The sequence below is a fragment of the Vitis vinifera genome, chromosome 19 (genome assembly GCF_030704535.1).
Source record: "Vitis vinifera cultivar Pinot Noir 40024 chromosome 19, ASM3070453v1".
Taxonomy (NCBI): Eukaryota; Viridiplantae; Streptophyta; class Magnoliopsida; order Vitales; family Vitaceae; genus Vitis; species Vitis vinifera.
The window spans coordinates 6,934,842-6,959,326 of NC_081823.1; the positions used below are offsets into that span (position 1 = coordinate 6,934,842).

At 30.7% G+C, this 24,485-nt stretch overlaps 3 protein-coding genes across 3 annotated transcripts; 1 reads left to right on the forward strand and 2 right to left on the reverse strand.

The window, feature by feature from the left end:
• Positions 1 to 8,192: 8,192 nt before the first annotated feature.
• LOC100853410 (hypothetical protein) lies at positions 8,193 to 8,992 on the forward strand. Its single transcript, XM_003634666.2, has one exon. The coding sequence runs from the start codon at positions 8,266 to 8,268 to the stop codon at positions 8,725 to 8,727; it is 462 nt and encodes a 153-aa protein (XP_003634714.1). The 5' UTR covers positions 8,193 to 8,265; the 3' UTR covers positions 8,728 to 8,992.
• A 7,348-nt stretch (positions 8,993 to 16,340) lies between these two features.
• On the reverse strand, positions 16,341 to 16,808 carry LOC104877612 (stigma-specific STIG1-like protein 1). The gene has a single exon (XM_010646237.1). The coding sequence runs from the start codon at positions 16,806 to 16,808 to the stop codon at positions 16,341 to 16,343; it is 468 nt and encodes a 155-aa protein (XP_010644539.1).
• Positions 16,809 to 23,585: 6,777 nt separating this feature from the next.
• On the reverse strand, positions 23,586 to 24,062 carry LOC104877613 (stigma-specific STIG1-like protein 1). Its single transcript, XM_010646238.2, has one exon. The coding sequence runs from the start codon at positions 24,060 to 24,062 to the stop codon at positions 23,586 to 23,588; it is 477 nt and encodes a 158-aa protein (XP_010644540.1).
• Positions 24,063 to 24,485: the final 423 nt, after the last annotated feature.

Sequence of the window (24,485 nt, forward strand, 5' to 3'; positions counted from 1 at the left end):
TACCCAAGATATATATCTTAACAACTTGAGACCACAGCACATAGTTGGTGTTGGCTAACTTGATGTCAATATGTGTAACAAAAGAATTATGGCTTGATAACTGAATATGGGTTTGGGTTTGGGTCTAAGTTAGTACTTGGGTCATCATGGATGTTAGGTCTTCAAGGATTGAGTTAGTGGAAGAATCTCCATGAATTTGTTCTATCATGACTTCTTCTATTGCTCTTAATCTCCCTAGTACGTGTTAGAATTATTGCTTTCATACCATATTGAGAAAAGATTTCATTCACAGTCTTGTACAAAGTAACATGCTTATATATGACCTTAACAAGGAGATATTCTAGGGAAAAGATTAAACAACTTTCCACTATTCTAGGCTAAGATATAGGTGGATCCATAATCAAAGGAATAAGCATATAAATAGGGCAACCTCTTAAGCTTCTAAAATCATACTAACATATATAAAAAGACTTCCACACTTAAGAAAAACTAAAGAAAGTTTGTCGTAAGGATTCAAGAAGTTCTTTAAACCTTCAAAGATTCAAATAACAAGTACAAAGATTTCAAGATCAAGCATGAAGATTTGAAGATTAAACTCATATTTGAAGTACAAAGATTTGAAGATCAAACTTGAAGATTGGAAGATTAAACTCATATGTTTGAAGACCAACTTTGAAGATTCAAAAATCAAATTTGAAGATTTGAACATCAAGTTTGAGACATCTTCAATATGAGATCAAGGCATTTGTACCATTAGTGAATGTGGACTAAGCCAAAGTACAAGCTTAGCTTAAGACAAACCAAAGTCCAAGCCTCGACCAAGATAAGCCAAGCCCAAGCTAAGGTCCAAACTAAGTTGAGGCTCAAATCAAGTTACTTCTAAAAAAAATAACAAAATAAAAAATAAAAATTGTACATCATTACTTAAATAATCAAATTTCAATTTGGCTATTAATTTTTTGTTAAGAGAAATTTGTATATACAAATAGTCATGTAATCCTACCGTAAATTTGACAAGTAACCTTAGGATTTCCTTCGTTGAATAGCCTTTGTTGCTTATGTCAATTATTGTTATTGGAATTGGGTTTTTGTGCAATGAAGATGAGAAGTTTTGAGATTCAATTTGATTATTTAGCCAATTTTGAGATTCAATTTGATTATTTGGTCAATTTTGATTAAACCACTTATTAGAGTCACAAATTGTGCTCTAATGGCACATATAGGAAAAGATTTTGCATATGTAAAGGCTCAATTTATCCAATTTAACTTGAATTGTTGCTAAAAACCTAGTCATAGATCTAACATATATCTTAAGCTAAATTTCAAGTTTGAATGATGGAAGTTGGAGAAGTCATTTTCAGTCATGGTAGAAAAGAGACTAAATATGCTTAGAACAGACTCCAATAATGTGAAGCATGAGGAAAGTTTCAATAAATGAAAATAAAGCAATTCATAGCATGAGAGATCAAAAATGAAGATTATGGAAAGAGCTAGAGAGCAAAAAAAACACAAAAAAGAAGGTTGAAGGATATAGTTTGAAGTTTAAACATTCCAATTAGAACTCAAAATTTAGCAACAACATATACTATGACTTTAAGGTGAGGTGAAATTTGAAGTACTTTCAGGGTCATTTTTGGGCATACTATATATTGTTTTGAAGCTCAAGAAGTTAGGAATTCAACGCTTCAAATAATGCGCAAATGGAGCTAAAACAAGGAAGATATAGATGATTAAAGAAAACTACACAAAGAGGAATTAAATGAGTGTTAGTTTCGCATGAATATGCCAAATTTTCACGTGACTATGCAAAATGAATCAAAGAGCTAAAATTATGCAACAACTTATGAACATGTGGGAATCCCTTTCACATGAACATGCGAAACTTGATATGTTGTATCCCTACCATAGACCATATTGACTACTTCCTTTGTCGGATTGCCTAGAAGCTAGGTTATAAGGAGTCCATCATTGTTCCACCACATGGAATAGCTAGGCAAATCAAGAATTTCTTCTAGTGGATTTCAAAATTGTTAATGTGTTGAAAGATACCAAGGTTGTAGATCAAAGGTAAAATACGAGATTTCTAAAGAAGAAATTAAATTTGAGGTGCTAAGTTTGATAGGAAATTAAAATAGTGCATTGGTGGAAAACTTGGATGGAGAGTTTTGGTTCTTGAGCTAGAGACATTTTAGAGCTTAAGAAAGCTTTGGTACCATGATGAATTTAAAAATAATATAAGAGAAAGAGCAAGAGTGAGAGTGAGAGAGATGAATATGTATAAATAAGAATTTACAAGAGATAGCCTAACAACTATATGAGAGCCATTGGTTAAAAAATAAAAAATAAAAACAAAAAAACAAAAACCAAAAAAAAAAATGGTCTTTGAAGGAAAGAAGTCATTTCCTAAAAGTAGACACTAATGCATATTAATTCTAGATGGTATGAAACCATGGAAAAGAGTTGAGCATTGTGCTAATGTTTTGTAAGAGATTTGATTGTTTTCTTGGTTTCTAAGGTTATGTTTGGTTCCTAAAGAATTTAAAGGAAAATGGGAGAAAAAGAAAAAGTAGAAGGAAAAAAACAATGTATGAAAAAAAAAATTAAAATCAATAAATTATTTTTAAATGTTTCTTCAAATTCATTTTACTTATTTTCTTCTATTATATAAATATTAAATAATTTTAAAATACATAAATTTTTAACTAACTTTGATTATATTTTATTTTCTTTTATATTTTTAATAGTGAAACTAAATATAAGAAAGCTATTTTTCTTAATAATCTTTTTTCATCACTTAGTACTTTTCTGAAACTAAACATAACCTAAAGTTCTACTATGATTGTAGGAGTTGGAGTTGGTCTATCGTTGATTTGGAGGTAATTCACAATCTTTATCATCTAGAAGGCACACCAAGTATTAGGCCTCGAGCTTTTTGACACTTTTAGAGTTATACTAGCTATGTTTGATTCTCGAAAAATTCGAAGTAAAATGCAAAGAAAAGAAAATAGAGAGGAAAGGTAAAGGGGAAAGAAAATAAAAATAGATTTAAAATCAACAAATTATTTTTATATACTATTTCAAACTCATTTCACTTATTTTTTTTTCTTTTCCAATTAAACAATCTAAAATACATAAATTTATAATTAATTTTAATTATATTTAATTTTTTTAATATTTTTTATAATGAAAAAACATATGAGAAAATAATTTTTTTTAGCTTGTTTTTTTTCTTAATATTTTCTTAAAATCAAACATAGTTTAAGGTTATGATCAATTCTTGGGAAGTACCAAGAAAAGAAAAAAAATACTAAGAAAAATGATTTTCTAATATTTAATTGTACTATAAAAATACCAAAAAAATAAAACATAATTAAAATTAACTAAATATTTGTGTATTTCAAAATTATTTAATCTTTATTATCAAATTGTTAGGATAAATGATATGAGTTCCAAATAGAATGTAAAAATAATATATTATCTTTAAATCTATTTTTTATTTTCTTCTATTTTTTCTCTTCTATTCTCCTTCAAATTTTTCATAATCAAATATATCCTAAAAGTCCTGTAGAGACACAAAGGTCTAAACCAATAGCAATATAAAAACTCTATATTTGATGTTTCAATGCACTAATTATTCAGAATGTTTATTTCAGAATGTTTATCTGAGTTGATCTCCATCTGCTGATGATCAATTAAGTCTTCGCTCACTAGCCTGATAAGAAATGAAGAAGGATCAGCAATCTAATAATCTCAGCTCCTGATCATCTGCTTCAAAGATCTCTGCAACTTTCAACTACAGATCTCAAGGTTGTTCCAGATGTCTCAGCCTTCAATTCTTCATTTTCAAATTCTAAAATCTCATTTTGCAACCTCAATCCCATAATCAGCTAAAGCACTTCTGCTTCAATCTACCTCGAACTTAATCAACTTTAGATCTTCTTTAACTACTGAAACAAACAGAAGCTTCTTTAAATTTGGGATAGAGCTTTCACGCATTCTTCCATGGCTGATCCGCAACCAAGGTTCAACATCTCAGTGAAACTAATCTCCAATGAGTATCTACAGGCATATATACTGTAAGATTGTTGAGATCGAGATAGAACAATTGGTATCTGGCACCTTGTTGGGGCTTGAAAAACTGGCAGTGTGTGCAGAAGATTATGCTGCCTGCTGTTGCACCAAAGCACCTGGCCATGGCGATTTTGTATGGGGAATTGCTACCACATGGCATGGTGTGTATCCCCAGGGAGTGTCTACAACCTAATGCCAAGCACATGGTGCATTCATGTGCCCGAATCTTTTGGCCTCTCTAAAACTTCTTTATTTTGTTGCAATTTGACCTTTATCTTTTGTCCTTCCACAACGAAAGTCTAAATCAGTCTTATTATGCTAGGATGTTAGAGGTGAGCTACCTGCAAAGCTTTCAGAGGTTGAACTCCTAGCAATTGAAAAAAGTGAAGAGCTTTTGCCATTGTAATTTTCTATATTCTTTAATTGGTAGACTTTTTATACACTCCATGAATATAAGGATCATATTGATTATCGAATCATATAAAAATATAAAAATCTCTTATCGTTTTCTTTATTTATGTTTGTATGTGTGATTGCATTAACATTTTTCTACTCTCAAAGCAACTACAAGGTTGTTTATAAAGAATTGTGTTAAGTAAGCTAATAAGTCGGCAAGAATTTATTTGGATGCACAACAAATTTAACAAACTATAGTCAAAATATAAGAGTATTGTTGTAAATTAATTCTCTCATCAATTAGCTAAAATGATAATAAATTTGTAATATCTTATATCAAATAGGAGAAAAAGTTTTTAAAACTATATAAGTATGAACTCTTTTTAACCTTGTAAATGCATCTTAAAGTCATGAGGGTTCCTTTAGGCTTAGAACAAACAATATCTACGTAGTTGGATATGAGTTATCCCAATGGTAATAGAGTCAATTCCGCACTTCAATGTGAGGGTTTATTTGACCTCGTGAGGTGTGTTTGTCTGTTTAATTTTGTAATCCCATGAAACACAATGAAAACGTTATGTTTGTATGAAGGGGGTATTTGTAATATCTCACGTATCTCCAGAGATATAATGAGGACGTTGTGTTTATATGAGAGAAGTATTTATAATATCTTACATCAAATTGAAATTACGTGAATTCTTATGTAACATTTTATTTTAAAAATGATTATTTTTTCAATACTTAAGAACACACCATAAAAATAATTTATAATAATTGGTTTTTTTAAATGAAATAAAATATATCATAATCTTAGTAAGTGTTTGATAAATTAACTTAATAATTTAAAGTGACTTAATAACTTATTTAAGTCATTGAATAAATTATGTTTGGTATAATAACTTAATAATATAACTTAAAAGTAAAATATAACTTAACTTATTATTAAGTTCACATCTTCATTTTATATTTTTACTTTCATTTACCTTAATTACTACCTTAAGTCATTAACTTAAGTATAATTTCATTTAAAATCAACTTAAATTACTAAGTAATAAATATTAAGTTTTATTAAACATCCCCTTAATTTTAGACTGAAAATATAAAAACAAATGTCCCATTTTTTCAATTTTTTCTCCTTTCGCAATTTTTTTTATTATTAATATTTTCTCAAAACAACCCACAACCCTAAAAATTAAAATTGAAAAATATATTCACAAAACAAGTTATTAAAAACGTGCAATAATAATAATAATAATAATAATAATAATAAATTAATTAAACTTCATGATGAGAAAGTGAGGGTATCAACTTCGGATCATGAAAATAATTCCAGGGTGTTGAGCAGAGTGATATCAATCCCAAATTCTAGATGAATCATATTCCAGACTTCCAACACCGGCCGTGTGATAAAAGCATACACGATATCAGAGAGTTGACTTCAAAACTAACTCCTTCACAATAAATACAAAAATTAATGTTTGAGAGCATATTCTAATTTACATTTTTATTTTTTAAAACGTAACGTATTAAAGCTCAGATGTTTTATAATGCAAGTTACCATTAGATCCCGCCGACCTCGACTCCAGCCTTATTAATTGACTCAGGGGGCTTGATTATTTTTTTTATTTTTTATTTCCATGATTTATTATTTTTATATTAATTTTTAATTTAGATATTATGAGTTATAAAGGGTGTTAGAAAAAAAAAAAGTGAAAATTTTCTCAATTTTCTACATGCAACTTTTAAATAATTTTTTTTTAATGTCAAAATTTGGAACTCCAAAAACATTGAAGGACAATGAGAAAATTGAGTAATGTAACATCAAATTAGAGTTTATTTAATAATAATTTAAATTAATATTAAAATATTATAAAAACATTGAAAGAAAAATGAAATAAAAATAGTTATAGTATTTCTTCCGATCATTTATTTATAGTGTTTTTTGAAGAAATATTTCATAAGTGATTATTTTAAAAACACTTTCAAATACAACATTTTCGTTAAAAATACTTCTAATAAAAATATGATGAAACCACAGTAAATGATAACAAAAATTTACATTTAATGCATATTAATCACTTGTATCACATACATGTAAAAAGTTATAAAAAATAAAAAAGAGTGGTAAAAATGGTAGAGAGCTTATGATACCATTCATGGTTACTATTTAATCAAGGTTAATTGAGTTTGATACGTGACCAAAATTTGTGATCTCAATCCAACGATTGAAATGTAAATGTTAAATTACAGATTACTCCACATTTTAGAATATGATTGAAGAAAATGAGGCAAGAAACCAGTAGTATCATGACATTTGGCATGTCTTCATTTGATAAATTCCCTTAATATTTTGCATTACGTATCGAATAATAAATGTAGGTGGAGACATTAATAATTATTATTGAATGCTACTTAACTTGCATTACATACACATTTGACTGAAAATTAATTAATTGTCAACTTAGTGGTGAGAATTCTCTCTTCCACCTTAAGTTTAGGACCATGTACGTTTAATGTCCATTTCCTTCAATGTGAATTTCATTTCTTTAATGCCGCCTGGCCTTTGCTTCATCCCCACCTAATGCCCAATTTCTTCAATTCTTTTTGCTGATGGGGCACTCCATCCTAGTTAAAGTATTTTTTCTTTATTTAGAAATTTCATGTTCATGGAAAATCTTGAGGTTTTAAAAAATGGAAGTCTTAAAATTTATTTAGGGCTCCTTTGAGATTAATGGTTCTAAAATTAAGTATGTAACATAAGTAATTATTTAATTATGCAAATCAAATCCCAAATTTACATAAATTATAATAGTTAAGGATTTTAAAATGATATAATTTTCACAATTCCATTATTGAAAAAATACATTTTTAATCCATGGAGAATCCTTGTATGGATCAAATGTGATATCTCGCACCAGATAGAGGGGAAAATTCCTGACACTTTGGACTCATCTTAATTATGTACATGCGTTTTAAAACCATGAGAGCCCCTTGGACCCACAACAAACAATATTCACATGATTAAGTATCAATCATTACAAAATGGTATCAGAACTGATCCCCAACCCCAATGTAAGGATTTGTTTGACTATGTAAGATATATTTGTCTATTTGATCCTGTAATCCCATGAGACATGGGAAGAAAGTTCTTGACACTATATATGTATGAGTTCCTTTTAATTATGTAAACGTGTTTTAAAGCCATGAAGGCCGCTTTAGACCAAAAATTGTATTTCTCTCCCTTAACTCTTCTATCCTTTAGTTTTCTCTTATGCATATTATTGATGGAATACAATGTTTATTTTATAAGGTGGAGAGTGACCAATTTCCCAAAAACTAGCTAATGGATATGATTTTAGCTTTATTATATATTAAAACATAATATTTAATTTAACTGAGCTCTTTAACAATAATTACATTTTGAAAAAAATATAACCAAATTCTCAATCCATTTCAATAAAATATGATCTTAATTTTTAGAAAAGAAATTATATATTAAGGCTCTAAAAAAAAAATTAAATGGAAGAAGCTGTCCATTGTACCAGCCCAAGAAAATAAAAATTAGGAGGGGCTTGACGTAGAACTAAACCCTAGACTTCCACCACACTCCATGCAGCAGCACGCCCAAGAGCTCTTATGTTCTCCTTTTACCACATTTTCCGCGTCAACTCCTCTATGTATTCCCCCTATAAACCCTAAGCCCCTCACCTCTCATTTCCACCCAAGAAAAACACCCAGAAAATAAAAATAAAAAACCCATTGTCACCCTCTTCTTCTTCTTCTCCATCCTCCCTAACCATGAAGATTATGAAAATAATCTTCATGATAGCCATAACCATGGCCGTGGTCATCTCTCTCAGCATGACAAACATCTCAGAAAAAGAAAAAGACTCCCCTCCACTCCACCGCACGGACGATAGCGGTACTTCATCGAGAGTCCTAGAAATGCCCTCCAAGCGGGCGAGTCGCTTCCTGGCGGAGCAGGCGAACCCTAGAGCAGCCGACCAGTGCAAGAAAGACAATGAAGTTTGCGACACTAGCCATGGCACAAACTCCACATGTTGCAGCAACAAATGCGTCTATTTGCAGACGGATAAGAAATACTGCGGGACATGCAAGAACAAGTGCAAGTATACCCAGTCATGTTGCAGAGGACAGTGCGTGTATCTATTCATGGACAAGAGGCATTGTGGGAAATGCAACAATCGATGCAAGAAAGGAGGCGACTGTATATTTGGAATGTGCAACTATGGCTCCTAAGGCTCATGTCCACTGCTTGAGTTGATATCGAGGTTCATCATTTATTCTTAATACAATAAAGCCACCTTTTAGTGGTTCTCATCAATATTACAGCTGATATATATACATTTATAAATATATCATCCTCAAGGGTTTGATATTTGAATGTACCGCCAATATCATGAACTTCAAGTGATATGAGTATGAATGCTTTGTTATGATTAGCTTGCATTTGTTAGGGTTACAAAGATTTGTACTTGATAATCAATATAAGATACGTCACTACAATTTGGTTGTTTGGTCATTGCTGCAAGGAGTAAATTAAGGCTCTATTTGATTCCTTAAAGCTATGTTTAGTTGGTGAAAAATTTAAAGAAAAATGTGAATGAAAGAAAATAAAGAAGAAAAGTAGAAGAAAATGAAAAGCGAAGAAAAATAAAAGATAAATTTAATCTCAATAAATTATTATTATTATTTTTTTATGTTTTTTCAAACTTATTTTATCTACTTTCCTTTGTTATATAAATATTAAATAATTTTAAAATATATAAAATTTTGAAAATTTTCAATTATATTTTATTTTCTTTTGTATTTTTTATTGTGAAACCAAACATCAGAAAGTTATTTTCTTTAACATTTTTTTCTTAATATTTTCTAGGAACCAAACATAGCAGAAAAATATTTAAAAAAGGAAAAAAAATGTCAAAGAAAATGATTTTCTTATATTTAATTTCATTATAAGAAATACGAAAAAAATAAAATATAGATAAAATTAGTTATAATTTATATATTTAAAAATTATTTAATATTTATATAATAGAGGAAAGTAATTGAAATGAGTTTGAAAGAACATATAAAAATAATTTATTAAAAATTTTCTCACTCTATTTTTTTCCTCAAATTTTGAGAGTTTTATTATTATTATTTTTCCAAAACAACATGTCAATTAAAAAAAAAAAAAAAAGTCATTCGTTTATAGTCCATTGTAAAGTAAGTTTAACTTTGCAAAAATTCCTCAAATTTGACATTTTGTTTATCGGAAAAGGCCCGTATGAGAATACATTATGCAGAAGTATATTATTTTGTTGAAATATTATACTTATCCTTTTTTTTTTAATTGTATTTTTATCATAAATTGGTTATTAATTACTCACTAGTTTGGTTAAAGTATCTAAAAAAGAAGCTAAATGATACAAAAGGGTCTTTAAGCATAGGTACCTAGTTAGGGCTGCATCGTCAACGTTCTTAATTGTGTATGACCCCTAGACTACTAGGTTGATTGTTTAACAGACAAGCAACGTGCCATGGTGAGTAGTAAACTAACCATTGGTTGCTATTTTCGCAAGCAAATGCTGGCCGGTGGTGAACTTCCCTTTACTTGAAAATGTTATAACCTCAAGGTCAAGGGGTATAAGGGAGGGAATTGCACCATTCCCGCATACGTTGAAGCAAAAAAGCACTTGAATTTGCCACGAAAGTCGCATAGAGTCACATGCCAGTCTCTATCTCCTAAAATACCCAACATTGATTTCCCAACAAAGATGGCGGATTCACGTGTAGTGTCACAAGTGCTACATATGCTAGCTATATACAATTCTAAGGATACAACTCAAGTCCAGCCATTGAGGTGGCCCGCATGCAATTCGCAGGGTCATCATCACCCTAAAAACACTGAAGATTTACCATCGTCAGGTGATTCTAAATCGGCGAATATACAGGAGTTCTTTCCCAGAAAATAAAAATAAAAATGATCAGATGATCCTCAACCATGGCAGTTTGGTTATGTAAATTAAGTTTAAGCATAGGAAGTTGAGGATGGGTCACAATGTTAAGTGCCCATTTTTCATGTAGCCTCATCCTGGGATTGCTTGCAATCAACTTAATCATAAGCGAGGCTGTTGATGAATGGATTAAGGATGATAATTTTGATATGATACGATAAAATGAGTACTTCATCGAAAACAGCACAAATTTTAGTGGGTTTAGTTAAATATATGGTCATATTCATATTATAATATGTCAATTTGTATAATTCATTTAATAAATATATTGTGTTCGTATCTGATTATCGAACTCATATACATATTTAGTCTATTACTTAATTTTGTCAAAATGAATCATTTACAATTTTTTTAACCTATTTATTTAACCGTGTCTAATTAGTTTATTAGTGACTCGTTTAACCCATATAAACTTATTAATTTATATATTTAAATATTTTAAAAAAATCTTTTACCTATAAACATTATATAATTAAAAATTCAAATAACTAATTATAATTTTATATATTTCATTATAAAGACTAAAAAAATTTATAATTAAAGCATCAAATAAAATAATAAATAAGAGTGAAATTAAAATTTTAATTTAATTTTTATATTATAAATGTATTATGATTAAATTAAGTAAAATTGTAAAAAAAAAAAAAAACTTAAAGTTAAGATAAATAAAAAATATTTAAAAATAACATATTTATAAATTTTAAATTTTAAATGGGTTAAACAAATTATAATTATATTAACAAATTTAATGAATTAAAATTGTGTTAACAAGTTAGAATTATACTAATGGGTTACACATATTGAATTGTACAAGATCCTACTTATTAAACTAGTTAAATGGGATGTGTAGTGTATTATCCATAAGATAAATGGGTCATGTTTGTGTTAGATCAATCATTCTGATATGATTATTATACAAGATCGCATTTGGGTTGAGTAAATTTTCATTATTTCTTACTTCATCGATAAGACACTAACCGGACTTGATACCAGATGTTGTCATCCCTATAATGAATACAGATTTAAGGAATTGGGACGAGACTACATTCCAAAAAGCCATATCTTTAAACTTGTTGTAGCCATAACTTATTGCGTTGGAAGAGTGTTGTGTAAAGGAACCTATCTCGATCCGGCATTGCAAAGGAATATTAAGAACTTTGTGTGGCATATATTGAAGTTCATTGCGTAGACCTCATGCCTTGCGTCTATGTGTGCCTTCAGGCGAAGCTCACTCAGTGGGCTTTTGGAGGGCCAAACTTAGAAATTCAAACTTTTGTTGCGTTTGTGCCTATCTTTGTGATCACTTCATTTGTGATCTTGATTCAATACATACTTCCCAATCAAGTATGAAAAATATGGGAGATGGGAAATATTGATCTTTCAATGGGGCCGTTTTCAAAAGATAGCAAGAAAAGGATTATTTTTAACCATAGATGTTATGAACTGCTTAAAAATTGAATAAGTAATATATCTTAGAAGATGTTGGATCCAAAAATATGTCATACAAATTTTAATTTTTTTATATATGACAGGATATGAATGCTCAAATCAATGTGTACATTTTCCCAAACCATTTATCGTTAAGTACCTCATAAAAAATTCCTCAAATTCTTGGAAAGACTATAAAAATAATATGAAAAATAAGATTAAAGATGCAAATGTTCTTCGAAGATGTCATCATCCATGACTAAATTGAAGAAATGAAAGAGAATAAGGGACTAGGTGGAAAAAGCCAAGCAGCAACGCTCCAAGGCCAACCTAACAGAGGAAAAGCCCATTTCAAATGAAAACAATATGTCCAAAATACATAACTCCAAGCCAAAACAAGGTTTAGAACCTTGATAAAAAAAATGGCTTAATTTGTGGGAAGTTTGAGCAACACACCACATAATGCTACCATAAAAAGAAGAGTGAGGGTCCATCCTTAAAGCAAATTTGGTGCAGATAGAGATGATAACTGTCATGGTCTCTTTTGAAGGGATCATGGTCACTAATGTGAATGATTCACTGGTAAATACTAGGACTACTAGGCACATTTACAACAGTGGCTCCTAAATTATGGTAAGAAATAAGGTAAGGAATATGTATTCAAAAACACTTTTAAGATTAAAAACGTATTTTAAAAATATTGTCAAATAGATTCTTAATAGATGATTCTCTAAAAAACATTTATAAAGAAAAATGTTTTCACTAAAAGTACTTCAAAGAGAAACTATTATATATATCAAACACGCTTATATAACCTCAAATGAGGGTAGAACTGTTTCAAGGACATTATCTTATCATGCCTCACCCTAAAGCCTATATCCATATTTCATTGGTTTCAAATTAAAATTTTGTATTTATTTATATGTTCATTCCTCTCTCCTTAATTCTATTATTTTCTTGACACATTTGGAACCAAACATTTATCGTAACTTTTCCATTCCAACGATGGAAAACTTGTAAGATCAAAGGACCTCTTCAATGCTTAATTGAATAAGTAACACTTGAAAGAGAAAATGGATTGTGCACTGCACAAAGAGAGTGCTTAGATTTTGATGGTCCTCCAAAACTTTTATTGGGAAAATAGAAGTAAATATCAAGTATTTTCATTAAATAGCCAATATCCCAATTGAAATGTGCTTTGGCCCTTTAATTCAAGTACCCTTCCTATTCACATTTTGCTTTTTTTTTTTTTTTTTCTAAGTTATTTGTAGATTCAAGAAGTCTAAAAATAATTTAAGCAACTTAACCTAGGCAAAAACTAAACAAACAAGAAACAAGACAAATTGGAAAATGATACTTATCAAATTATTTGGTTGAGATGTGATAAAGCATTGTTCTTAAAGTATATTCACCTTCCTCATAGTGCAATAAGGAACTGATGTCCTACCTCTAGGATTCAACAACTAAAGAAACCTCATCTTAGGCACACACCATTGACAAGGTATAGTATAACTCATAAGACTTAGAATATAATTCCTCTAAATACTTGGTGTGTTAAAAAAGAAGATGAAGGCTACAACATTGGAGTGTGAGAGCACTCGTATAAAGGCTGAACAACTAGAACAAAAATAAATAAATAAAAATTCAAAGCATGTTTTGAAATTTAGACTTGTAAAAAGTTGTTGAACATGCATTTGCGAGGGGTCCCGGCCCCTCGAGCAGGATTCTTGCAGATATAATGCACATTAAAGGTTTTCGGCTCAAGCTACTTGAATTCTCATTAGAATGGGCTTGTACCTCTTGGCCATGCACATGAGACTCCTTTTACCTCTTCACAAGTCCGTGGGGCTAACAAAGTAAGATACAACATAAACCCATAAAAATAATTCATCACTTTTTAATGTGGGATTGTCATTTTTTATATTTCACTTAAAACCAAACAAAAACTCACATTCTTCCAACAATTTTCTAGAAAGTGTATGACAGAAGAAGGAATGATTGGAGGAAAACTAGAATTTAATGCATCAATACCAATACCCATAGGTTATGAACCAATCTTAAGATAAATAAGTATTAAGTCATAGAAAACTAATGAAAAATAAATGTTTATAAACCAATATTTCTTTATGTAATTCAAGGCCCCAATTTGTGATGTTACTCTTGTTTAGCCTTTACTTTAAGACTACAACTTTTAAGCCTTATAACTATTTAGGAGAGTCTCATGACCCTATTGGGAATCCTCTTAGTCTTTTACTTCACTACTATTAGCCTACATTAATTACTCTATCCTCTCTTTCATTCTACCACTACAACCCTATTGGTGATTGTTTAACAACCACCGATCTTGTGTTTATCCTTGTCACTAAACCACTATTATAACATCATAACACTATTGTTTTCTATTTATAATTTGTTCATCCTTTCTTTTGAAGGAATTCCTTTATGTTCAAGTTGTACTATTCCTTGCCAACGGTGTGCACCAAAAGCAAGGCCTTTGGTTGTTGAATCCTAAAGGTTGATCGCTAGTTCCCTTCTACATTGTGTTTTGATATCCGAAGAGGATGAATCTACTTTAAGGACAATATTATCATACCTCAACCAAATCCGGTAAATACCTAATTCAAATTTCTTTTTCTATGTATTTGTTTTAAGCTTGGTCATTTCGACCTTTACTCCCATTATTTAAGACCTAATTTTTTATAATACGTTCAAAGCATGTGTTTTGATGGTGCTTGGATAAATTAATTGGGCACGTGTAAGCTCTCATAACTTTCAAGTTTCAACTCATTTTGTTGGTAAAGTTAATGGAGAATTAAGAATGTGGAAAATTTCTATTTAATAATAATTGCCCACCACTAACCAGTAACACGTCACCGCTTGTATCCCAGTAAAGTGGTATGATGCCGATTTTTAGTTATGATATGTGGACTTTTAGGCTATGTTTGGTTCCCGGAAAATTTGAGGGAAAATGCGAGGGAAAGAAAATACAAAGGAAAAGTAGAAGGAAAGAAAAAGTGAAGGAAAATAAAAAAATAGATTAAAATTTGATAAATTATTTTTTTTGTTACTTCAAACTCATTTTATTTATTTTAACTCATCAATATAAAGATTAAATAATTTAAAAATACATAAGTTTTTAATTAGTTTTAATTATATTTGATTTTCTTTTATATTTTTCATAGGACAACCAAACATGAGAAAATCATTTTCCTTAGCATTTTTTTTCTTTCCTTTGTACTTTCCGGGAACCAAACATAGCCTTAGTGATGCTTCGTGATGGCCTATGGGCTATGGCCCAATTGCATTGTTCCAAAAGAGGAAGCAGCCAAGACATGTCATCTGCCCAGGCACTCTTGGAATGCTTGAGTGAGGAAATTAGGAAGCATAAAATAAAATACACATACGGGATTTGTTTGAGAATATTTTCCAAATCAGTTTTTTTTTTGATATTTTTTGAAATAAAAATTTGTTTAAATTTTTAGAATATTTTCAACTTATTTTTTATATTCTTAAATATTTATTAAAAATAACATTTGAATATGTGTACTGAAACTAATGAAGACATGATATAATAACTTGACCCTCTCTCTGTTAGACCCTTTAATAAAATAGGCCAAAATATCTGCCTTAAGTCAAAGCCGATATGCATAGAATAAGCTCCCGAGTGACTCCAACCACCCCATCACACTATGCCAATTAATCAACCCATGAATATTAAAGAGCACCTTTATATGAACTTCCTAATATATATAAGATGTTGCAGGTCACATGGAAATGTAAGAGGTGGTGGGGCGCATATGGAAATTAGTGGAAGGGCTGACATACTGCATGTATTTTTTCACTTAGTGGAGTGGTCTAAATTCAGTATATATGGGCCTCTTAAAGAAATAAAAGTAAAAGCAAGCTACACGGCATCAAATATTATTGGTTTCAAACATAAAATATGCATGAAAACCACCCCAGGGGACAGTCTTTCTGGTGCAATAGAGGGAGAAAAGTTATTGGTCGATCAAGCATTCATCTTTTCTAGAGGCTTAGACAATGTGATCAAATTTTCCCTTCTCCGGAGGCTGCAAAGAAGAAGATTGTAGCACCATTTCTATATATAAATGAATGTAAATTTGTTCTAACTATTCTTTGTCATATGGGGTCTGGTAAGCTTTGTCAATGAATATAAATTTGTTCTAGCCATTTCTTTTTATTCATGAATATAAATTTGCAATGGGTCAAGTCATCATGAGAATGTATATACCAACAAGTATGAATTCATATAAGATTACAGATCAAAATCCTGACACATTAATTCATATAAGATTACAGTAGATCAAAATCTAGGGACACTTTCAAGCTTTAAACTTGTTTTTCATCATTTTCAATCAAACGAATGGAAAACAAAGAAGAATTCAAAAGAAAAAGACCTCTAGTCTAAGCATAGTTACAAAGGCCAAAAGCACAGAACCTCCCACTGTCACATCCTTGGTTACACCCACCACAATGCTTCTTGCTCACAGATGGATTCACACACTTCCCTCTGCAGCAAATGTAACCATACTTGCACTTCCTCCCACACTTGCCACAATTGAGCCTATCACCTAGCAAGTTAACACACTTCTTCTGGCAGCAATGGCGTCTAGGACCTCCATTAAGAAGGCAAATCCTGGGAAACTTGTTGCAGGTTAACAGTACAAGATTGTTCTTCCTGCCAAGCATGAACCGTCCAGGAGAGTCATCAGAAGATCTAAGAACAAAATCATTACCAAAGTCCTCTTGGTCATCACCAGAAACATCAAGGTCATCTTCTTCTTCCTCCAGAAGAGGTGAAGATGCAATGCTGCTATGCACCAGTGCCATGAGAATTAGAACAAGTAGTGCAAACACCTTTGGGAGCTCCATTGTGAGAGAGTTGTAATACTTCTCTTTTTTCGCTTCTCGTGGATGAGAATGGAGTGAAGGGAGACAAGAAAGAATGGCTCTTATAGGAGATAGGGAGAGTTGATGAGATTAATTTATTAGTGTAGATGTCTCTGCAGTCTTGCCACCTTTTTGCTTTGAGTGGACCTTACAATTTTATTTCAATTGAAACCGAGTGAAGGATTTCTAGAAGATCAATTCAAATATTAAAAAAAATTGGATTTCAACATATGCTCACTGAATGATTATATTACATTTGAAACTACCTAGTGCATGTTGATTGATGATTATATTAGACTCATATCATGCATGAAGAGATAGTTTAATCTCTTTTCCTCACTACTGTTGAGGATATAAATTAGTAAACCAATAAGTGATTGACATGTGAGGAATTAAAAATGGTTGATGTGACATTACTATACTCGACTATTGAACACCTGGAAAATGTGATCATACACAAAGGTACAGTCTATAGCCGGATTTTGACCAAAATATATATATATATATATATATATATATATATATATATATATATATATATATATATATATAAATATCTCAATAAAATATTTATTTTCAAGTTGGAATTAAATAGGAATTGATATTTGAAAATCAACTTCAATTTAAATACCAAATTTTGAACTTAGTTTTTCAAAAGGTAATGCTTCAATTAATATAATTTACAAATTGTCGTTGATTTGAAATATTTTTTCAATTATTATAAATCTCAAATTATTTTATAATTACTATTTTCATAAATTTTTATTTTTAAAAAGTGATATGAATATATTTAAGAAAATCCACTCTAGAGCACTCGATCATTTAAAGAAAACGACCCAAACTCCCACCTAATCAAGAAATTGCAACGTCTCCTCCAAACTCTTATTCATAAAATTTCCATCATATATCACTTTAAGAAATTGCTTCATGTAGGAAGACATGCTCTCGTAAAAAAAATAAACTAGCATACAATTATCAAAGTCATGATGAGTACAAACTCGGATGATATCTTCATAAATTACTCCTAACATGCAAAGAGCTTTCTCTTTCTCAATAGCACTTAATTTTGAGTTCTCCTACTTCAAAGCACTTATACATCTTGTGGGGTGGGGAAGAACCTTTAAAGGAAAAAAAAAAATGAAGTTTATTTTAGTTTCTTTTATTGTGTTGTCTTTAGTTATTCAACCAAGTCTTAACTTGATCTTTAAGAGTAAATGAAAAAACCTTCATCAACAATACATTTAAAGGAACATTTGCCTTTGGGAAGGTGCAGCAAATTTCCTCAACATCTCGTGGGTATATAAATTGCCATTTGCATTCCCCTTGAAGATTGACGGCAATGGAATTGGGGCCAAATTGTGACATGATTCTATGATAGTGTCATGGACTACAAATGTGTACTAATCCTAAGAGGATTCAAATGCACCCTCATAGTTAGGCAACCTCTAAAATGAAACTTGTAACCTATTGTTGTTACATACTTTTCTTATTGGTTAAGATTTTTTGTTTACTCTTTTAAGTTTACCTAAAAAATCTCTCTCCCAACCAAGCATAAAAGAAAGAAATAGAGAACTAATATGTTTTTATTCTCATTCCCCTTAAAAATCCATAGCAATGGAATTGGGTTGAACCATGACATGATTTTGTGGTGTCACACAACATGAAGGTGTGTTGATCCTAGGAGGACGCAAATGGTCCTCTCAGAGTAAAATAACCTTGAAATGGAACTTTTGGCATACTGTTGTTGTTGAGTACTATTTTAATTGGTTTAGGTTGTTGGTTTATTCTTTGAACTCTACTAGTAAATCTCTCTCCCAACCAAGTATAAATTCCTCGAAGGTACTTGTGAGCAGGCAATCAATTATCTCTAAGGGGTCATCAATTAATTAGTCTTTTTGCATATATTCCTAGGATTTGCAATTTCTCATTTTTAATGTGATCAATTTCTTAAAGGAGTTTGGATTATCTTTTACCTACTATCGTCATAAGGGATGACAATGGAATGAGTTTTCTCAGGTACTCATTCTATCCTACCCTTAATGAGACAAGTTTTAAATAAATATAAACAGGTATTTAAATAAATATAAACAGGTACTCATTTAATTTCTTTCTTTTTTTAGGTGGAAATAAGAATAAATACAAATAAATAAGACAAGAACAAGATGGGGATGACCTATCACAAATCTACCCCGTTATCATCCTTAATTGTCATCAATCATTTTGAGACCAAAAACCATTACATTAAATGTTGATGACATCAATATTACAAACATGTCCAAAATTATAATTTCACATTTAAATTCAATTGTCATGAGGCAATGTAGTGGGGATGAACCTAACTTTCTCATTTGGACTAAAATTATCGATCTAAATTAATCCACTAAAATGAAGAATAAGATAAGTCAAACTGTTTGCATTTAAGGTAGCTAAAATCTCACATACTCGAAATTGTTTAAATTCTTGGCATAGAGCCAACACCTTGGGAGGAGTAAAAACTTGAAGAAAGGAGAAAGTTGGTAGTAGAATTAGACTACTGAATTTCTAACTCCTTTCTTAATGAAAAAAAAATTATATCAATACTTTTCACAATAATACATTTATTTTTAATTTTCACTAAATTCACTTATGACAATCATGTGAATTAAATTTTTTTTTCTTTCCTTAGTACTCTTCCAAACCAAACATAACCTTAGAAAAAAAAACACAACCTAATATTTTTATATTAATTTGAGTTTTGTGAAGGGCAACCTTTTTTTCTTTGACCCCTTAAATAAGCTGCAATCTGTGTAGATGTCTATAGAGTCGAACCCGGTTGGCTTAGAATTAATAAGCTCCTGAGGGTTCTGTTGGGAATTGTCCCAAATTCCTAATTAGTAAATATTCCTTTTGTAAAGAATATTGTATAGAATATTTCTAGGTTGATATATTATTGTAATATTAGACTTCCATAGGATAAGGAAGGTTGTTGGAAATATCTCTATAAATATTCTAGGTCATAAGGGGAAAAATTTATGAGATGGAGATGCGCCTATAGAGACTATACGAGGTGGATAGAGATGTGAGGAAGAACGGGAGGTACCTGGTGGAGCGAGAGGGCTCGTAGTTAGTAAGGTATGGATACAAGGAGTGGGGAAACATGGGATGTTTCGGGAACCCAATAGTTGTATCTGGTTCTATCATCTGTAATATTCTCTATTGTATAGTGGAATTATTCTCTCTCATCCGTGGACGTAGGCATGGTTGGCCGAACCACGTTAAAACCTCGTTTACCGTATGTGTGATCATTTTATCTTTGTGTTCTTGAACTAACATCGTTGGCATCAAAGCTTTCGCTGACACAACAATTGGTATCAAAGCTTGGGTTGAAGATTTCTGGAAGAGTAAAAGATCACAAAGCACACAAGATGAAAACAAAAGGAATTTTCACTGAAGGTGGAGTCGATTGCTCTTTCGTGGTGATATGATACAAAAAGGTTTGTGTCATGGAGAGATTGAAAATTAACTTCATGTAATTTGGTCCAAGGTGGAGATTGTTGGGAATTGTCCCAAATTCCTAATTAGTAAATATTCCTTTTGTAAAGAATATTGTATAGAATATTTCTAGGTTGATATATTATTGTAATATTAGACTTCCTTATAGAATAAGGAAGGTTGTTGGAAATATCTCTATAAATATTCTAGGTCATGAGGGGAAAAAGTTATGAGATGGAGATGCGCCTATAGAGACTATACAAGGTGGATAGAGATGTGAGGAAGAACGGGAGGTACCTGGTGGAGCGAGAGGGCTCGTAGTTAGTAAGGTATGGATACAAGGAGTGGGGAAACATGGGATGTTTCGGGAACCCAATAGTTGTATCTGGTTCTATCCTCTGTAATATTCTCTATTGTATAGTGGAATTATTCTCTCTCATCCGTGGACGTAGGCATGGTTGGCCGAACCACGTTAAAACCTCGTTTACCGTATGTGTGATCATTTTATCTTTGTGTTCTTGAACTAACATCGTTGGCATTAAAGCTTTCGCTGGCACAACAGGTTCTAGTAATCCTTTTGCAATACCAATGAGCCCTTAAAGACATATGAATAGAGAAAGTAGGTGGTGTGTACATGGAAATGAATGGAAGTGCTTGACAATATACTACATGGAGTTTTGCACTTAGTGGGGAGGTCTAAATTCCACAAAGACTTTCTAAAGATATAAAAGTAAGCTTTGATTTCTCATGTGAAAGCAAGAAACAAGGCTTGTTTGGTTTCAAATATGATGCATGCATGGTTTGAAAGTGTGATTGAAAACTTGTACCCCTCCGGAAAGAGTCCTTTTCTTTCTGGTACAACAAAGGGAGAATAAGGTATTGGAAGCTGCAAAGAAGGAGGTTTTATACCCACCATCTTTTATATACGAGTATAATTTTGTTTCAAGTATTCTAATCTTTCCAATGAAGACTTTTCAATTATGGATTTATGATATGTAATATAGATGGTCATTTCCAAGATATGATGGTATTATTTCAAGAATTACTCCTATGTTTGGTTCCGGAAAATTTGAGGAAAAATTTGAGGTGGAAAAGAGAGAAAATGTAAAAAAAAATTTTTAAAAATAATTTATTAACTCTAAATCTAATTTTTTATTTTCCTTTATTTTTTCTTTCAAATTTTTCAGAACCAAACATAATCTTAACATTTTTTTTTTCTTATTAAATTCTCAAACATACAAGAAGAGAAAGAAATCTTTCTTGTAATGATTTTACAGCATCTTAAAAATTTTTTTTATAGTTTTATTACTTCATATATACTAAAAAACAGGTCTATAAAATTTCTCTTAATGAAGAGTCTAAAATTCTTTCCCGTTGTTTATCACATTTTCTTTCTTTTCATTTTCACTTTAATCCAAACAATTTTTTTCCCCATTTTTAACAAAATTTAATTTTCTTCCCAGTTGTTTAATTAAGTTATCCTTTTTGTTAATTTACAATTTTGGATAAAATGAGAAATGACTTTACAACAATACTTAATTACTCTTAATTTATGAAATTATTGACTAAAGTGTTTCTATTTTGATTATTTGACATGATAAGTGTTAGGGATGGTAATTCGTGTTGGTGGGTCATGTTCGTGTCGTATCAAAGTCTAAGTATTCCACTACATAACTCAATCCAAATCCGATACGAATAATAATTGTGTAAAAAATATAAACCTAAATACTACCTAATTATTAAACAAGTAATTCCCATGGAAACCATTTAATAATCAAGTTTTCCTATTTAATAATCAGATTAAGTTAAGTCTTATACATGTTTATATGATTAATGTCTTAACCAAACATATTTATGACTTAATTGACTTATTTATTTAAAAATAAATTTAAAATGAGTCAATGTGGGTTAAATAGTTTAAAGATATAATGAAGATAATAATGAGATTATTAAATAAGTCAATTCCGATTAAATTCATGTTATGTTGGTTGACCCAAAAATTATTTATTTATTTAACAAGTTATGCAAATGATACGAATTTGACTCAAATTCATTTATATTCAATCCAAACTCATGAAAGGCATGTTGGGTTTATGTCGTATTCGCCAATCTTGTCAAACTTTACCACCCCAAAAAGGTGTTTTTTTTTTCCAAACTAAGGTATATAAGGAAATTCCTAAAAAAAATTTAAAAATCAAATATTATTAATAGTTATTGTTCTTGATTTATGGAATTATCGAGATGTCATATCATGTTAACCTATAAAATAAAACTACCATATATACTTCAATTTTCATAAGAAGAAAATGAACCCATCATAATTATTGAGATCTAATTAACAACTAAAATTGTAGAAAATATTGAATTAATATAATAAAATTTTTTATTTTAGTTTTCGGAAGAGAAGCCAAGTTCTTAAAATCTCTACCTCTATTACATGGCTTAGAATAATGGCATATGTGGTCCATACAACATCGACTTAGTGAAAGAAAATTAATATAAAGTTTTTGAGTCTTGTGTGAAAGCAAGAAACAAGGCCTCAATTTGGTTTCAAATACGCATGGTTTCCAAGTGTGATTAAAAGAAAAGGTCTATCCCGTACAATAAAGGTAGAATAGGAATTGGTCAATAAAGTGTTCATCTTTTCTAGATTTGGACAATGTGGTCAAATTTGGCTATGTGCCCAACATTTTGGGCTTTTTCCATGTGTAGTATAAATTTTTAAAATTCATTTTATAAAAAATAATTATAAAATTATAGTGCTTTCACATGGAACTTTTTTATTTATTTTTTTTAAAAAATGATTTAATGTAAAAAATGAACTCATTTTTTTTAAAAATAAATTCAATACAAAAAAAATGATATAAAAAATGAACTTTAAAAAAAAAAAATGAGTTTAATATAACAATAAAATAAGTGTTCGAATGTATTATATTTAAAAAAAATCCCAACATATTTTTATTCTATGCTTGGTTTCAAAAAATCCAAAGAAGGAAAAAAATTATCAAAGAAAATAATTTTTTTTCATATTTAATTTTATTATGTAAAATAAGAAATTATTTAAATATAATTAAAATTAGTTAAAAATCTTTTTAAATTATTTAATTTTTACCAAAACTCTAAACATGGCCTTGGGCTCAAATGCAGAACAGAATATACATATAAAGTCAAATGATTTTTTTTTCTCTCTCTTCACCATTATCAAATCAAAGAACCAATGAAATTGTACATTGGATAAACCAAAAGAAAAATAAAAATAAATAAATAATAAAATAAAAAGACTCTAGCCTAAGCATAGTTGCAAAGGCCAAAAACACAGAACCCCCCAGTGTTGCACCGATTGTTACATCCACCACAATGCCTCTTGCTCACAGACGGATTCACACACTTCCCTTTGCAGCAAATGTAGCCATACTTGCACTTCCTCCCACACTTGCCACAATTTTGTCTGTCACCTGACAAGTTAACACACTTCTTCTTGCAGCAATGGCTTCCTGGACTTCCCTTAAGGCGGCAAATCTTTGGAAACTTGTTGCAGGTTAACCCATGAGTACTGCTCTTCTTGCCAAGCAACAACCGCCCGCCGGCAGGGTCGGAAGATCTAACAACCAAATCATCATCATCATACTCTTGGGCATCACCAGAAGCATCATGTTCATCATCATCTTCTTCTTCCTCTTTGTTCACAGTAGGTGAAGATGCAGTGTTGCTATGCACCAGTGCCATGAGAAGAACAAGCACTATAAACACCTGTAGGAGCTTCATTGAGAGAGAGAGAGAGAGGGAGGGAGGGAGGAGGTTGTTTGATATATTTTCTACGTGAAGGGGGTTTTATAGAGGAGGAGAGAGCAACAATTTGGTAGTTTTGATGTAGACTTTTGCCTTTTTGCCGCTTTTTGCTGTGAGTGGAGTGGTCTAAATTCAACAACTTACTCTATGCAAGTCGTCAACCGAGTTAGGCACTTCTCTTACCTAAATTTCTGACCATGCATTAAACAATTTGGATTAGGACTCCCATATATAGTGCATGGTGAGATGGTGTATTTATATTCTCTCTTTTTTGCTATTGTAGGGGACAAAAGTTAGCCAATCAACAAGGGATTAACATGTGAACTGAAAATTATATGTGACATTACTTAAAACCCAATAAACAATGTATAGTTTTGTGGCCTGAGGAGAGGAGACAGG